General features: G+C 36.8%; 1 protein-coding gene across 1 annotated transcript in view; it reads right to left on the bottom strand.

Moving 5' to 3' along the window:
• Positions 1-84: 84 nt before the first annotated feature.
• The window catches only part of LOC139693962 (dopamine receptor 2-like), a 554,789-nt gene continuing 536,109 nt past the window's right edge, over positions 85-18,764 (bottom strand). Inside the window, exon 4 of the mRNA XM_071592329.1 lies at positions 85-350. Coding sequence (XP_071448430.1) covers positions 255-350 — 96 coding nt within the window. The 3' untranslated portion in view covers positions 85-254. The remainder of the gene's footprint in view (positions 351-18,764) is intronic.

Below are 18,764 nucleotides of genomic sequence, written 5' to 3'. Positions count from 1 at the left end.
TCGAATCGATTTACCAGAAATGAGCGCACTATTTAAAAACAACATAAATCAAACTACACGATTCATATCTTTTACATCCAAATATATTAGTATAATCCGTTCAAATAGGTACACAGAAACAAACATACAACAAATATTAGATTAATACTGAAAGAATGAGGTAAGCTGTACGCCAGGGTCCGGGGAATGTTCGTCCGATAGAAAAAAACTTTCCATGTTCACTGGGTATTTTTCACTTGTTGACAAAAAATACTTTATATTCCATATAATTCTTGACTAACAGAAGAATATCCAACACGGTTTGAGGAAGAATGACTGCTCGGTGTCAATACTGTTGATGCTGCCAAGTACTGCAACGATAAAAAAAACAATACATTATAATACATCCCTTTGGTAACGAAGATTAGAAAAATATTGATTATACTCCCGAAAAGAAAACCATAATTGTAGCTTTTTAAAAAAGCCAACTTTAAAAAAAATATGATCATATATTTTTAAACACAGGTTTTTCCTTGGTTAGAGTCGTTTCCGATGTGTAAGGGATCGTGATTACCTATAAGTGAGCCAGATGTCAGGAACTTATTTGCATTTTTGGAAGGATGAAACTTAAGTGTTCCTATCGTGGATTACGCGTTATCGTTCTTGGTATCTGCAAGAAATCCGAGGATATAAGAGTTAGAAACCATGCCAAATAATTCTCAAAACCATCGGGCTTGTGCCTGAAAGCTGTGAATACGAGAGTGCACAACAGTGGATAATTGAAAATGTATGAAAATGGAAGAATAATTTTTATCTTGAAGCAGATAAGTAATTAGGGGGCGTCAATCACAAAAATTAAAATTAAAATATAAAAATCATAATTAAAGCTACTCATCAGAATTAGCCAGAATTCAAAATTATCGTAAATTATCATAAAAATCTTAATAGATATGTAAATTTGTACAATACCGAACCTGAATCAAAATCATATTTCTGTGAATAATCAGATAACATCCTTTAGAGCCAAAATTCTTTGACATTGATTTGAAGTCCTAAAATATTGGTTAATTTGGTCATCGACTAAAAATGCAGTAAATAAGAGATAATTGAGCATGAAATTTTGCATATTCGCTCAAGATAGAATTAATTTAGCAATCAATTAAGCATCAAAAAGTTGTGGGGTGGACATTTTTTCCTATTTTTGGAAAATTAGGTGCTGTAAATTGATTCCTTTTTATATTTGCAGCAGTCAATCCATTCAAAAATTTCCATAAATTGTATTCACTATCAATTTTGCAACCCCAACACGAAAAATTATACAACAATGGACACTACCATATTCGAGAAGAATTGCGAATTTTGCAAATGCAATTATGAATTATCTTATGTTAATTAAATGAATACTTTCCCATTTTTCGAATATGAATTCGACGTAATGATGAATATTTAACAAATACTTATTATATCAATCAAATGCATACCGATGGAACTTGGTTCGATTGCGAATTGTTTTTATAACTCCGCTAGGCTTTCTGATTTATATGCACCCCTATATTACGAGCACGCGCCTTAACTCTCAAGTCTACTCCCATATTCCGAAACTTTTATCCATATATTTTCCATTATATTCTTCCACTTTACAGTGTTGAACGGTTCCTAAAATTCCAAGGAACATACAGAAACATCCTGATTATATCATGTAATCTTCTCCATTAATTCCAAGTAACTGCGGAAGATGCCGCAACAGTAACTTATTGACGGAGTCATCCGCTAAAATGTATTAAAATGCAACAATTTCAGAGTGAAATTGTTGCATTGTAATAAAAATTTAAAAGACAAAGTGATCTACGCCAAAGCCATTGTTTGCACTATTTTTCAACCTAATGCGTATAGATAATTTTTATAACTTAAACCTATCTACCCACAATCCAATAATTTCAAAAGTAATGAAGTATTACAAAGGAACGTAGAACTTTTATCTATTTCTATATTTACATTACATCCTGCCACGGTGTTGAACGGTTCCTAAATTCCAAGGAACACACAGAAGATCATGCAATCCTTTCCATTAATGCCAAGAAACTACGGGAGATGCTGAGATGTCCCCTTATGCAATTCAGGTGAGTATCCTCCTAAAGTTTTTGGGTACACGTTTATGCCTTATATATTTTACCTCAAATATATATTTTCCCTCAAAATTTCGACTCCTCTAGTTGTGAGGGGGTTAGCTTAAACCTACATTCTACAAGCACTTGACTTTCTTAGACGACGTTATAATCTGACTAGGATGCCTGATGAGCGTTTCCTGCGTTGATTTCTTCGAATTGCAAATTGACAGCCCCGAGAAAGAAATGCTGTGATTGTAAGCATCAAAATCTTATTCCCATCAATCATCATGTATCAAGACTTCATGGGGGAGTGGTGAGTCAACGCACACAATCAAGAAAGAGGGCGTCAGCCGCAGATCTCTTTCGCAGCCTAAAAAGGCAAATATAGTATACAGACCGTAACGAAAGAGCGGTATCGTAAATTTTCTATTTGGGGGTGCCTTCCCAACCTAAAAGCTATGACAATACAAAGAAAGAGCGCCATCGAAAATTTTGTCTCTCTGCGTGTCTACTAAATTTAAAAATTATCTCACCAAACATATTTTCTTAAACTTGCGTGATGACGGCATTGATGCAGAAAGCATTTAATACATACGCAAAGTAACATATTTTTGCAGTAAAAATCGTAAAAAAGCATAAATAGGTCATTGATTATTTATGCAAAGTCAAATGCATTGAACATTTTTACGGGCTCAGAAATTAATTTGGTTAAAGTAAAATTCTTACTTACATGAAAGTCTTAACCTACATTCGAACACTTTTCCTATTTTGCATTAACTGTTCCATATAACCTCATGTCTTTTCAACGGAAATACTAGCGATTGGGGAAGAGGATCAAAGTATAATGTAAACGTTTACCGGGGTTTTATCCCGATGTTATCAGAAACAACTTATAGAAATAAAGAGAACTGAAAGAGTGGGGAATGAATATACACCGAAAAATAGAAGGGAAGAAAGCGCTACAGAATGATGCACGAAATTAAAAAAAATGCGCATTGGCAGTGACTCGGAACAATGGATTTGCAAGAGGAATAACTGTAGGAAAAATTGATGGGATACTCAAAATAATAAAATATTCGAGGAAAGTTAACACATAAGTAAGAATAGGTAATTGGAAAAATTGAGGATCGTAGTTAGAATGGAAAACTACGGAGGGCGTTAAAAGAAGAATTACGTCAGTTAAAGAAGCTTTTACAAAGAAATTGGAGTTTATGGCGGGCAACTTAAGAAGAGATATGAAGAAAAGACTGGTGAAAATTTTCGATTGGCGTGTAGTTTTGTAAGGATCGGAAACTTGGTAGTTGAGGTGAGATGTTAAGCGTAGATTGGAGGCTTTCGGATGCGGATGTAAGAAAGAACGGAAAAAACAATGTAGACAGAGGGGGAAACAAATGGAGAAGCACTCGGCTTGGCAGAGGAAGAGAGATAGTATTGGAGAAATTAAAAGAAGAGAGGACAAGGGGATGCATGAGAGACTGAAAGGTATTGAGATGCTGATGACGGTAACTTAGGGGAGAATGCTGGGTAGGTAGGGGGAGGAAAAGAATAGGCATTTTTGCGAAATTAAAGGAGATAGAAATCATGTAGAGCTCAGGAACGAGTTGCTGTTATATGAAGTACAGAGAATATTAGTATTATATATAATAATGAGCAAGGAGGATGGCATTTTATCATGTTATTTAGGGCTTAAGAGAAGAGTTGTGTTCAGTGGTAAGATCCATCGAAAACCTACCCTAACCTGACAGACTAATGCTAATATCAAGTGGATAAAATCTTTGAACTGCAGTAAATGTATTCCCGTCTCTTTTTTTCACGTCCTATTCCCTTCTCTTCCCATCAAGATCCCTACTCAGGCTCCACCGCAGAGGATGGACGCTGTTGCGTGCGTGTGCGACCTCGAACTTCTTTGCTCGCATAGTTTCCGAGGCAGAAATTATAGTGCCATTAGCAACTGTACTCATGCCTTCTCGGCATCGGATTCATGCCGCCGTAATACATCTCATGGAGCACAGTTCGGTGATGAGGGAGCTCATTTGGCACTGCAAATGTCGACTATTCCAACAGAGTAATTTTCCTGAGTGCGAACAATATTAGCATATAACGTCTAAAGGTCGATTTTCCATATCATCCCCCTCCTACTCTACACTTCCCATTGCAGCGTAGTTCGAGCAGCGAGGAAGCGGAAGCTGAGTCGGTTAAGCTACTTCCTGCCTCCTCCGCCTCCCTCCCCGATAGGTAGTGTGCATTTCCAGCGCGCCTAGGGATTGGTGCCGGGATTGGACTCGGTTTAGGGGGGGGGGTTGGGGGCAGGGGAAGAGAGGTTCCATGCATGGAGCAGTTGTGCATTTGGACGAGGGATGTAAAACAGGGTATCAATAAAAGACCCGTGTCCAGATTGGCTGACTTGTCGTATTCCCCCGGGTCACTGCTACTCGTTCCGAGTATCCCGTCCGCGGATTTTACAGCGGCAAATGAATCCCAATAAGAACGTGGGCTCGAATCACTATACTATAGTATGGAGGAAATAAAAAAAAGAAACAGGCAATCGAACTGATTTTAAGCTCCAATTTTCCTTCCGTACATTTTGTAATTATTAAAAACTCAGTTGGGACGCTCGGAAGTTTTTAAAACTTAGGATTTTTCCATTTTTGTTTTTTCATTAAAGCGTGCCTATTGCAACAACATATTCTTAGCCAAAAAAAATCTGTTGTCTCTGGCGAAACTTTATGGAATTTACATAAAAGAGAAATAAAATGAAATTTTTGACTTTGTAAATCCATAAAATTTATTTAAAAATACGACCCAGGTCTCGACGTTGAACGTCATCATCCGGTAAATAAACTGTGTTGGAATTACAAAGTCATTAATTTTATTTCAACATATTCTTGGCCTTCTTCTGTAGCGCAATTGAAGCATTTGAAGTCGCAGGTAGAGCCCGGTTAAAAGCCACATCCAAATGCCATTATCTAACCACAAAAATGTATTTAATATGAAGGAAAGAATTCTCCTGAGGTAACTGTATTTTAGGGAACTTTTGCTTCCATACCCCCATTCAAAATAAAAAAATTGTCCCTGTGGTAGAAACATTTCTATAACGCTAATAATTTGTACTTGGATACAACAATATTATCTCTTTTACTAAGTCTTTTACCAATAAATTTGACGACACATTTATGCATGTAATGAAAGTCTTCATTTGTACTTCATGTTCTAATCCTTTCTCTTTCCAATTCTCAGCCTAGGTTTTTCTCTTCCACCGTTGTCATGATTTTTGAAATGGAAAAATCGTAAGAATAACAAACGAGAACACAATAACCGTATTTTCGGTTCTTTTCTTGATTGATCACCTCCCGGAAGATTTCAGCCGAGATTATAGCGTCATATCTGTCTAAATGCGTTCTTCAGGAACGGACATGACGTTATGGGAAAATAAGCTAAAGAATCAATAGCAAACGTTTGGGGAAGAAGATAAATGAAACATTTGGTAAAGAATTGTCTGGATTTAGAAATAAGATTGTTTTGTTCACAAGCGAGAGTGTGGCGCCATAGCGTTAATAAGAACTCCAATAGAAATGATTATAAAACTTCATGATCAAATGAATTTTAATTTTATTTTATGATAAGAGAATCCGCTAAATGGTACGTAAAAATGTATTTTTTACGTTGCGTTTTCGAGTATAGAGTTGTACACTATCTGTACTCCATAATTCTAATAATCCGTAATTGTACGCTGAGAAATTATTTAAGAGATACTTAAAGGACATAGGGATAAAAAGCGGCGAAGAACTGATTTAATCAGTTAGCAGTGTGAATGATAAAGAATTAGTTGACTAGGCAGTCAAAAATATTTTTTTTTATTTTAGAGATAATTACAGGATGAATATGAGAGGTTATGGTAGGAAGAAAACCAAGAAGAGGCAGGAAGTAATGGCATTTAAAATGATTACGAATGTCATTGCGAACAATTTGGAACACTTTGTGATTATGTTCGAAAAATATCAAAGGAGTAATATTATACGAAAGTAAGAATAGGGGTTAAGGCGTAAAGTATTGAGCAACGAAAAATTTTCAATGAATTTCATCTTTTTTTTGTGACATCGCAACCTGTCTAAACGGAAGCAGGATAATAAGAGACTTTTAAAATTAATGATTTTAATTCGATGTAAAATTCTACCCATCTAGATACCAAAAGAGCAACATGCAGTAAGCTACCCTTAGATGGAGAGTGAAAAATAGTGCTCGAAATGGCAGAGGAGGAGAGAGAATCGCGGAAATTCGAAGGCAATAGAAAAATTGGATGGAGGTAGTAGAGAGATTTTATGAGATTAGAAAAACTGTGATGTAGGGAATATCTGGTGAGAGTTGAAAAAAATGAAGTCTTGAAAACGCCAAGAAGAATGCTAGAAAGTATGAACTGAGGAGAGTAAGGGTATAGGCAAATCGTTCTGTTTGTCTCGTGCGAACGGAATTTCTAGTGATCAAACTAAAGCGGTCACGTAATGTTACCACCTATTTACAACTACAAATATCATGGTTTGATTTAAATTGTAAGCGTTTTACAAAAATGTTCCATCTTTGCTGTATTCACTCTTGGAAGAAAAACTTAGGGAGACTAGAAAAATTGAAAACTTTGGACGAGAGAAGGAGAAAATTCAACCGTATTTCAAAAAAACGCTTAAGCGAAAGTTGCAAAGTGAACAAAGTTTCCTGTTTGACAGGAACGACAATAGTTTTCATAGTATATGATGAGATAAAATTGAACCTAGGCCTGATGAATTACGACTTCCCTAATTTGGCTTCGATTATGCTTGGAGACTAAGCTTGATTATGGATTGGAGAAATCAGCCAAAGGAAGAGAAAGCCAAAAAAAAAAAATTAAGACGCTCTGGGAAAATTTCTCAATTCTGACGATGGGGATTTTTTCAATGATGTAAATTGCATGGAGAAACCAATCGAGGCTCCTGAAATATTTCCTGGAGAACTGGCGAGACTTAACAACCCGAGAGACCTCAAGCCTCAAGTTTTTGACGTGGAAGGAACTTGGATTAACTGGAAGTGAATTTACCGGAACTATTTAAGGCAGTGTTTCCCAAACTTTTGTGATCCACGACCCAACAATTTACAACCCGGAGTTCCAGAGATACACCAAACTTTTCCCCCTTTTACTAAGGGGTATATTTTTATATATACACACACACTTAGCTCGAAAATCTGCTGGATAGGAATATAAATATCCTCCGAAGCAATATATTTTGAGTGAGAACTGTCTGTTATCACACATTTCGATATTAAAAACAAGATTAATGATCCCGTGATTCCCATGAAGGTTTTATTATTATTATTATTAAAATTTACATGTGCAGAGAGACTGTCAGGTGGCACACAAGTCCCAAGTAATCACGAAAGATAATAAGTAAAATCAGTCAGTAATAGTGAGTTAATAGATTGAGTGAGTTTATAGATTAAAATAGTTATAGGTATGACTTAAGTAAATGTGAGCAGTTAAAAACAATAGTAATTATTTAAATTATCGCCATAGTTCACAATGCAACTGACCGAAAATATCATCTGCGAACTAAACTTTTGAGGACACAAATTTCTGGAGGGCATTAAAACTGCATATGACAATTACATTGGTTACTTTTCAAAGACACAAAAACTTAATCTCAAGAAAAATCACAAGGAAAAAATTATTTTAAAGAAAATATAAATAAAATTGCAACATATATTATCCCTATAATTTGAAGATATTTTATCTTGGATTATGTTTTCCAGGATTCAGCATAGATGTGTAATGATAAGCAAGCAATCATTTATTTTCGAACAGACTCCAAGAAGGAGATTGTGGTCAATGTAAGAAGCACGATCAATATAGAGTTTTTATAAATCTTACATTGGCATTATTTTCGGAGAAAACAATTACTATAATGTTAAATGGCTACCTTAATGAGCAATGTACAAGTAATAAGAATCCCCCACCATCACCACTTTGAAATAGGTACGAATTATACGAGAGAAGTGCCCGAAACACTGAAAAACTGGTCGAATAAACAGCGAACCAGATAAAATCAATCCAAAATATCCACTCAAGTTGATTGAAAATACTATTCCATTAATCTAATTTTATTCCATAAATATAACAAACTCGATTTTTGTAGTGACAAATACTTTTCCATTAATAGCAAATGATATGTATGCTATAAAATTTCGTTTAAATAATAATCTACATTTCACTGTTCCTTCTAGAAATATACATTCGTAGTTTCGTCTTAATGACTACTATCATAGACAACTTATAGTGGATATTGCAATCATGTCTCTTTCAAATTTGAAATAAATAATCCTTCGAAAATCGAGGAAAGTAAACTTTTAAATTTTGAAATTGAAATTTTTATTATTTTCTACGTAAAAATATACGTTAAAGAAATAGATTGATGGAGGTTTTAATTGACTAAGTTTTTCCATGAGAAACAAAATCGAAGAAATTTGCCACCAATCGACCAACGAGGGAACACAGGAAAAATTAATGAAGAGGTTCAGAACCGGAAACAAATTGGTGCAAAATATAAATGAATAAGTGAAGCATGGTGGTGGATAGAGAGTTACTCTGACCATTTCTTGAAATTAAAGCAAATGATGACACATGTCACTTTCTGGTACACTTGGTTACATGAGTAGTACATTATATTCACATATTTAAATGGCTGTGTGAAACGTTTCATCGCGCCGGTGTGAAACCAAAGCCAAAAACGCAGTATTCAACAGAAGCGTAGGTTCGACAGACACGAGTGGCACTGATTAAGCCGTACTCGACGTGTGATTTTCACATGGCACCGATATAGCATGCCTCTGCCGTCTGTGTATTTTCAAGCAAAATTTGGAGCCCGTTCCTCAAAACTACAAGCTAGTTTACCAGTCCTTGTAATTTGCGAATTCGGAGTTTGAGACAGCAGTGAATGGCGCCGTACTTATTACTAGTCTACACCTTAAACGAATTTGAAAGTTTTCATAGGGCTTGAAATTGGACTTGTAGGCGTGCGAAACGGGACCCTGGTCTCAGAAGAATAGCACTGCGTGGATGAAGCTGCGGGGACCCAGAGGCTTCACCCAGAATTAACGGTCGTTGGGCTACCACGCCTCATTATGGCCAAAGCAAAAATCTTACTAGGAGACTCATGCTAGAAGAGTCATACTAGGAGAATTACTTAATAGGATAAACGAAATCTCTCTAGAATAATCTTGCTTATTTCAATATGACTCCTTTACTTCCAAAAAAAAATTATATGGCTACCGGGTTAACCGGAGGGGAAACTTGGAAGTTTTTCCCTAAATTCGAAACTGTAGTTACCCCCCAGGCAGTTTTCCTTTTCTCCGAAATCCGTTCGAGTGAGCGAGGTTCTCGGGACAAGGGTGGTCTGAAAGGACCCAGGCGGTTGAGAAGTACTCGGCCGTAAATTGCGACACCGACTGCGTTCCGTCCACGTAGGAGAGATATGCGAACGTGGTGTGCCTCAGGCTAGGTTTGATGACCGCCCATCGGCGGCTCGATTCTTATCGCTAATGCGGTTCGAGTCTTCGTTAAACCGATCACGTATCCTTATTCCCTTTCACTCCGGCTGATGGCGGGGAACGAGGCGTCCTCACCTCGCCAACACAATGCTCCCGACTCCATTCACGGGTCTCCAATGATTTCTCTCGAGGAATACGCATTGATACACCCAGAAGAGAAGACGCTTCCCCACGTTTATTTCTCGCGTGCTGACTCCGAAAACGACAGATATATTTTCCCACATCGTGAAATGGATAAGAGATAGGAAGGCGAAGGCATGTGTAATCATCCATGACCTCAATCTTCTGGCCGGCATGTGACGAGGGTCAGGCCTCTCAGTCTTCCTGTGGCGTGGAGGAATGCGGCCGGGGGTTAACCCAGTGTGGTACAGATACGTAGCCCAGGAGTAAGTGGAATATTTTCTTTCGAATGCCGGCGCCGAAGTCAAGCGAGTGAGCTCGATTATTAGCGATCTCGATCGAAGAGTATGGATGGAATCCTCATTTACGTCTTAATAAATACGTGTATGCATGCCCCTTCGAAACTAATAAGACGAAATTGGTCCGCTGTGCAGGAAGGTCCGTCATAAAGTAAGAAGTCAAAGCAGCGCAATTAAGTAAGAAGGGAAAATCCACGTAACATTTACAGTAAAGATTCAAGAGAGATGGAAAGAATAAATAGAGGCTCTTTGTGGTAAAGTTATTAGGGCAACAAGCTTAGACGTAGAAAAAGAATGTGACTTAGATGGTAACAGTTTACAATATTTCCAGGCATATTTTATTGAAAGATTGCGAGGGCCTTACATGAAATGAAATCAAATAAGACTATGGGGTTAGACACGTCCCATTCCCGCGGCAATAATTAATGGTTCAGGAAAACGTGGATGGAAGAGTTTTCACGAGCTAATTGGTATTATTCATGAAGTAGGGATTTCGGCCAAAGATTTCGTCAGATCGGTGTTAGTTTCCATTTAAAAATAGGGAAAGGTAGGACTACAGAATGTGAGGATTACAGAACTTTAAGTTTCATTTGCCCACATATAACGTGGTACCCAGACACAACAACGAGAAGATGGAGAGGAGGGAAAATGGTTACTTACAGGCTGATTAGTTTGGATTCAAAAATAGGAGAGTCATACGTGATACCATGGCAGCTCTGAGGCAACTAATAGAGAGGAACATGGAATACAATCAGGATACATTTGTTTTTGTAGATTTCGAGAAGGCGTTTTATAGAGTGAATTAAGGAAAATTAATCAATGTATTGCAGAAAGTAGGAGTTGATTCGAGGGATAGGCGACTTATCTCCAAACTGTACATTTCTCTGACAGCCCAGGTGGGAATGATGGATTGAGAGATGGTTTGGGCAGGGTAAGAAAGAGTGGGTGGAACAGGAGTTCATATTGCCACCCATGGAGGTAATGGTGAAAGAGGCATGGGAAGAGCTGGAGATAGGGATGAAACTTGGCGGGGAATTCATAAAATCAGTTACATTTTTGGATGATCAAGCTTTAGTTTGAAAGTCAGCCAAGGGGTTAAATACATTGCTGAACACACTAAAATCGATGAGTCAAGTAAGGGATGAGATAAATATAAAAAAACAACGGTCATGAGGATTACCAGAAAGAGGAAGTTTAAGTTTAACGTGAACATAGGAGAGCAAAAACTAGAACAGAAGGGACAGTTTACATATCTTGGCAGAGCTTTGGACCAAGAAATTAAAAGTGGAAGGAACGTAAGAAAAACGATTGGGTTAGGCAAAGAGAATTTCGCAAGGAGGAAGGAATTGATGACATGGACGTTGAGTAAGTATGTTAAGAAAAAACTAGGTATAAGTTGTATATGGAGCGTGGTTTTGTACGGCGCGGAAATATAGTCGTAGAAGCAAGTTAATTAGCGTAGATTTAAGTGTGTGTGTGGAGAGGATTGGAAAATGATAACTGGACAGAAAGAAAACCAAAGAGTGAGGTCCTATGCATGTTTGGGGATGATAGGGGACCGTTGGCAGAAATCCAATGGAGGCGGGAGGAGTGAATGCAGAGGGTTTTGATTGGTAACGGAATGTTGAATACTGCGATAAAGGGGAGAACGTTAGGCATGTAAGGAAAGGGCTAGGCACATTGGACGAAAGGAAGGAAGTATATGGAATTGAAGATTAGTTCATTGTAGCGTCCGATATCGGATCTTTTTTCAGGAAATAAAATAAATGTATCGTTTTCAAGTCTTTGTCCAACCAAAGCCTACATTAAACGGTAGAATATCAATGATAATATGTTATGTACGCATAACTCATCAAAATCAGTGATTCTTTCGTCAAATAATTGTTCATACTACGGTATACTTATTAAATTATTGAAAGTATTTGGACTTTGCACAAGGGTTTTTAGTTCAAACTCGGTATGTCTTTAAATATGTTTTAAATTCAATTCGCATATTGTTAACAGTGGTCCATCTATCAAAAGTAGGTTTTATCATGGCAATGAAAAGTTACACAATACCTATGGGAACGCTCACCGATGAAAATGCGCTGAACTAGCAACATGTTTTCCTGGCTTCCGCCCTTTGATTTATTTCTCATTGGTGACCCTGTCATGAGTAATTATCATTGTTCCCACGTATACAGCCCCAGAGGTCATCAAAACACTCATGTCCGTCCATCACGTCGCGACTCCAGTCCTTTGGGAGGGCTTCGATGCCGAAAATATTTCGTTATGCTATTAATGTGCGGTGTTTTGTTTAAGTCATGCTTGAGACTCACATTTAAGTGCGACACAAAATAAAAATCGATTAATAGTAAATGAAAACCTTTATGACTCTGTAATTCCACAGGTACTTTATATTTACAACCCGGGCTTCGACATGTTATGTCATCCTTAAGTGACAAGGAAGCATTTACATTCAGTTCATGTACGTTAGTAAGTAAGACCGTGGGTGGGGAGGGGACTTTTGACCAATGTCGGTTGGGAGGAGCGGTATGTTGATGTCGGACGTCGAAACCCGAGTCGTTAAAATTAAGCACCGGTAAAATTAAAAAGTTGTGAAGGTTTTCTCTTTTACCTCCACAATGGAGAATATCCACAAAGTGAATACCGCGAACCTTATTACTACATTATTTGAATTATATAATGTTGACTGTGAAAGAAATGAAGGTTTATATTCAACGATGGACGTGAGCACTTCATGCATATGCGTCAAGTAATGGCAACAACCGAAGGAAGACACCATATACTAAAGAAAACTGTCCTTGTATGATTTAACTTTCACATTATTAATAGTCAACGCCGCCATATGAATTAGAACAGTTTACGCTCCAATAAGGATTGTAATAACCTGCTTAAGGCATATGGAAGTTCAGCTTCTATTTAAATAAACTCATTTCTTATGAAATACATTGATTTTAGTGAGATGGTTCATAAATTATTATTCGTTTCTAAGATAATGCCTATTTTACATTTTTTCGAATCTAGTTATTTTATCACGCAAGTCTTGCGCGCAAGTCTTAAGTAGTCTGAAGGGACACATTTTTATCAAGCACTTTCTTCACTTTTTTAGCTTAAAGTAGGTGTATCATCGCTGATTCCCGTGAATCACCACTCTGAGACGATTATGATCAAAGTTTACAGAAACCTACCAAAACCAAGAAGTCGAAGTCAGGGTTATTACACTCCCCTTTCTCAGTGCTACCTAAATTTGCAAGCAAGGCAATTTGAGATTACCGCAAATATTTTGCAAGCACTGATGTACGCGGTTAATTTTCAAAATGCTTGCGCCCTTGGTGCCTTGCGTTCTAACTATTTGTGCTGTAAGTAGCTTCAAATTTTAATGAACGCGTCACGGAATATATTACTAAGGAAGTTTAGGCTTTTTATTGTTTTTATACTTGCAACCCTGAAATTCGTGATTTAATAGTTGAGAGGGGAAATGATAGAGATCGTTATAGGAACTTTGCTCCTTACGAGGTCAAGAAAGCTGGTCGAGTTTTGAGTTGCTCTGATGCAAAACATGGATGCTTGGAAACCTTTTTTTTTTAATTTAATGCGTATTGATAATTACTCGCTTCAAGAAGAAGATTGTTTCCAACTTTATAGAAAATATCATCGGGACCGTTTAGAATTCCAGAAAAGTTCCTCATCAATCGCATCATTCCATTTATTACAAGTATACTAGTCCCGACACATATCGTTCTATCGACAACTATTTGGGTAGCGAAGTATAGAGAAAAGCTTTCGAAACATGGATGTGGTGTCGCGGTACAGCTGATCTTCATAACTTAGTGTTATAGAGTGAAATTCAAAGTTGGAGGAGTTTGAAGACCTTTAAGATCTTTGTAGATAGGCACTAATGTCAGAATAGAGATAAGGGTGATGGCCGGTCTTTTTCACGTAATTCAGTATTGATTTGATGCATGCGACCTATGATACTCAGAGTATGGGAAAATATCAATGAAGGAATCATTTTAAACGCCACATAACACTCAGCCATTGCACGAATTCTGAATAACAACAATATGTTTTCAATGCCAGATACAGAGGATTATATTATAAGTGCCATAGAAGATGAACTTAGGGGTAGAAATAATGGTATAAAAGAGGTGAAACATTTAATTTAAAGTAAACATGAATTTATTAGCAAGAGATTACCAAATATTGAATATTATAATCCTTTCATTGATCTAATTTGTTTATTTGAATTGAAATGTTTATGCGAAATGGAATGCAAATAAAACACCACCGGATCCATATTTACCAGACACTTCGGGTTACAAAAGTCAATGAGAGACCATCTCATCAAAGTAGACAAACAATAAAATTCCTCTATTTATTTAACAAAAACAAAACGGATAATTTATCGGATTTCATCAAAATTCTTAGGCTCAATTTGTAGGTAATATTTACAAAGGTTACTTGCTCTTTGGTAGAGAAAAATTTAATTTTAAAACCTTCTTCAATTGATTTTTATTTGACCCAAAATGTTTTTTTATATAACCTAACCGAAAATCACATGAGATGTTTTTTGAATCATTAATTTGATTCAATTACATAACAAACCACGTTTTTCTTCACCATATTATACACTTATTGTAAAAAAAACTCAAAACGAAAAGAATAATTTTAAAACAAAAACTGTCGAAAAGTAAAACTATAGGGCAGAGAATAGAACGCATACTCTTACAACGATAATTGAACCGAAGGAAACTTGAGTTACCCATTTAGGACATACGATACATTTCATATGCATTTTGAAGCATATAAAATTAATTTACAAAAATACTAGATCTAGTTTGATGCGTTTCTCCAGAACAAAAGTCTAAAGTTAATATGTTGTATAACATTACTTGGAGCCATTTTTTAGCAAAATTTTTTTAACATTTTTTGCTAAAAATGGCTCCAAGTTTACTACCGTTATAATAGTAAATTTATTAATTATGATGAATGAGAACACAAAAAAATTTAATCCACTGTTTAATAACCCCCCGCTACACGCCCTTGCGGCGGCTTGCTGGGTATTATGTGGAATAAAGGATTGTAAATGTCGGAAGGTTGCTTGTGTTTAAAGGTCTTGAAATTGTACTTTAAAATATTCATGGTGTGATTTGTTTTTTTCAGAATAAATTTATTGCACATTATCAATTAAACATGCGCTCTAAGCTCCCAACTCTATGAAAATACTCTATCAATCTACTTACAACTCTATGCGGAGAATTCTTTCGCTGTCTGACGGGATAAAAAATCGTTTGCTTAAACTCTCGAAATTTCTGTTGCGTTAAATTTATATTTAAATTTTAATTACGAATGAAAAATTTACTTACCTTGGGTTCCATATTAAAGGATTTTCCAGTCAGCTGGCGTTATTTGAATCGGATATCCTTCCCTGTTTCAACATCGCTCGCGTCTGTCTCAAAATACAAAATGTGTTTCAATAAAAAAAGGCAGTTAGCCAACAAAATACGTCCGGGAGATAGCACACGGAAAAATTTCACCTATACTCTGGATTACATCGTAATTTATTTATTTTTTTCGTCCTCGTGGGCGGAGAAAGCTTTTGTTTTCTTTTCCCATCCTCGCTTGCTTTGTGGTGGGGTGTCGCACACAAATCTGAACGTTCATAGGTGTCGCCACGGAAAAAAATACTTTGAAAAGTACTGACGTAGAGGAACCAAAGTGTGCACAGCATCCACTACCGAGACCGAAGGTAAACTCATAAAATTTTGGTAATCTAAATTGCAAGCTGCCGCGAACCATACCCCAGAAATAGAGAGCCCGGCGTGCTTCCGCCGTATTAAATAATATTCCGGAGCCCGCAGGAAATATTGAAACGGGAACCGACCTAAGAGTCCCGAGGGGTACTGGAATTTGGACTTTGCACTATGCTTTCGCTACCAGCCACTTTCACTCCCCGGAGACTTTGCGTCCTTCTTTCTCTTCCTCCCCAAGGCGGGAGGGAGTAGTGCCGGTGAAGTGGAGACAGAAGGGGGGAAATAAGGGTGCTTTTAGGGAGAAGGAAGTGGTGAGAGCCGAGGGGAGGGAGGAGGAGGACGAGAAGAGACAACGGCTTGCGTGAAATTTGGACGTAGAGGAAGACATTAATCAAGGTGGAGAAGGTGAAGAGTTTTTGGGGGTGTGGCGAGAGGGCTGGAAAACAAGGGAGTGAGTGGGGGAATGCGTGGGAAAGGAGGGAAAGAAAATTTAAAAATGCAAATAAAAAGTTGGCCAGTTTACAGAAAAAAGAATGGGGGTGAAAGTATCACTCCACGAAAATTAACACGGCGAAATATAAAGATATACGGGTATCTTAGCATAATTTGAACTGAATAGCCTTATTTACCGTGTGGGATTATGCAAGCGTTTTTAAGGATTTCACGGCGTCAAACAAAATTAACTTCTCATCCAGGTTATTTTTTCGGATCAACAGAAGCATAGAGAAAGCAATTCATCTACGAGAGGAATATTAGCAAAAACATTCTCACCTCGTGAAGTCAAATATTTTCCTTCTTTCATATTAGTTTATTGAATTTGAAAAATAAAGTGTTTTGCGAGTATCAAAATTAATGAATGCTGACCATCAGATAACAAAGAGTTGCCATATGGTATTCGCGTTAATTGTCCAACTCGTTTCTTCTTATAAATTCACGTGCAACCAGCAATGCTACACATATTATAGAAATTTCATTTATACGCTAAATTAATACATTGTTAAGACATAATAATTAAATGATTATATTTAAAGTAACGATTACTCGTGAGGTCTCATGAATGCCATAATTCATTGAAAAATAACAGACATTAACGTTACATGGAAATAAATCTTAGAAGGAGAAAATATGGAGAATATCAACTTATAACTCTATCACTCTTTATAAAAACAGACGTTTCAGGCATGATATGGTGGAATATCATTATTAACTAAAATTTGGCAACATTTTACATTTTTTTATTTGTGGAAAGTATTGCCAATTTTTTTATCTAGTACTCTTGTAATAAATACCTAAACCGTTTACTATATTTGCACATTTTTTGACGATTGTAGGTTGTACTTCACTCGTGGTTTCCTCTTACTAACTATATTTAAAGCTTGGTGCAATTATTCTGAACAAAATACTCAATAAATCGTCATTTTAACTCACCAATGATTTCAAATGTGGGCCATTGAAGTCCTAAGACCGAGGTGAAAGATCTATTGTCACGAATAGCAGGAAATCAACGTAAAAATGATAGTTAATATCATGAATGACTGCTAATAGCAGTGAAAATATGAGAGTGTTGCTTCAATAAAACCATGAGAGGGGCCCTTAAGCAATTCTAATACATTGCAGGAGAATTGGAAAGATGTTTGACCGCAGTAGAAAACATCGTCAAAGTGCAACCCAAGAATTCAATCCAGTAAAATTCTTCAATCATGTTAAAAGTCAGCCGAATTTGTTTCATGTCTGCCTTTGAAATTTCAAGGAAATGAATTCCAAACAATATCAGTTTCGATGTAAGATAAAAAAGTATACATTTTTAAAACTGTAATCAGATGTTAGCATTAAAAATTTTGCTAAAAAACTGAGATTTTTATAAATGATCAAGTTTGGATTTGAATAATTAGTATTTCACCTTCTGTATATCATACACCTTTAGTCATCGCCATTGCTAGAATAATCTAAGGGGGCGCTATTTAAAACAAAATAATGAAAACTATATGAAAAAATTGTGCGTGAAAATTGATATAAAATACTATTCCTCCATCAACTTCCCTTGAGAGCACTTTTCGGTCCGTACTAAAAAAATAATTTAGACATGGGCTAGTGTTCTGTGCTTGTTTTGGGATGGGTTCATTTCTTTTGAACTGAATATAGAAATCAAGAGGGTGGATTTTCGGGTGTTCAAAGAGTACCCCCACTGACTCTGACTTCGTTCGCGTGACTGTGAGGAGTCCTTCAAAGAGAAACTACGTGAAATTTATAATCCAAGTGCGTGCTCCTTCTACACGACGTACTATTCATGAAACACAATCTAAATACGGTATACGAGCGAAGCTTCGGTCGAATATCTACGAATCAAACCGGCGATCGAGACGTTTCACCTTTGGGCGCCCTACTCGCTGCTTTTACGTACTGTGCCAAAATGCGCCCTTGACCAGTACGGAAAACATAGAAGAGAAAGACAGCGAGCGTCATCGAATGGTATATGAGACACCTGGCAAGAACTGCTCTTAATTAAGGTCACTTGAAATGGGTCCAAGATTAATCTCATTTTCCCTCGACGAACTCAACAATAGATAAGAATAAAAGGGAGCAAGGTTCGACATTCGAGTTCGATATGCTTCCGTTTATTCCATTCCTTTTAAGTTTCACTTCGTCTGTCTGGTGACTATTTAATCGCGTTTGCTCCGTGTCTATCCTGCACTGACGTTCTCTTTGATACGCCGCTCATGGATCGAACGGATACCTTTTTGGTTTTCGTCTATCCATTAACCTACCTACCCTCCAATGAGAGGTCGGAATTTAGCTGCAAAAATTGTACGACAGTAGGTACTCCATGGGAGGAGTAGGGTGTAAAATATCGAGTGATTAACAAAACGATAAAAACTATTTCATTAAATGGTAAATTCAAATAAAATGATTTCATGAACATTATTTTTATAATA

Source organism: Hetaerina americana, unplaced genomic scaffold (genome assembly GCF_022747635.1).
Source record: "Hetaerina americana unplaced genomic scaffold, ioHetAmer1.1.p SCAF_5, whole genome shotgun sequence".
NCBI classification, from domain to species: Eukaryota; Metazoa; Arthropoda; class Insecta; order Odonata; family Calopterygidae; genus Hetaerina; species Hetaerina americana.
The sequence above is the reverse complement of the archived record's forward strand: the minus strand, read 5'-3'. Positions and strand labels throughout refer to the sequence as shown.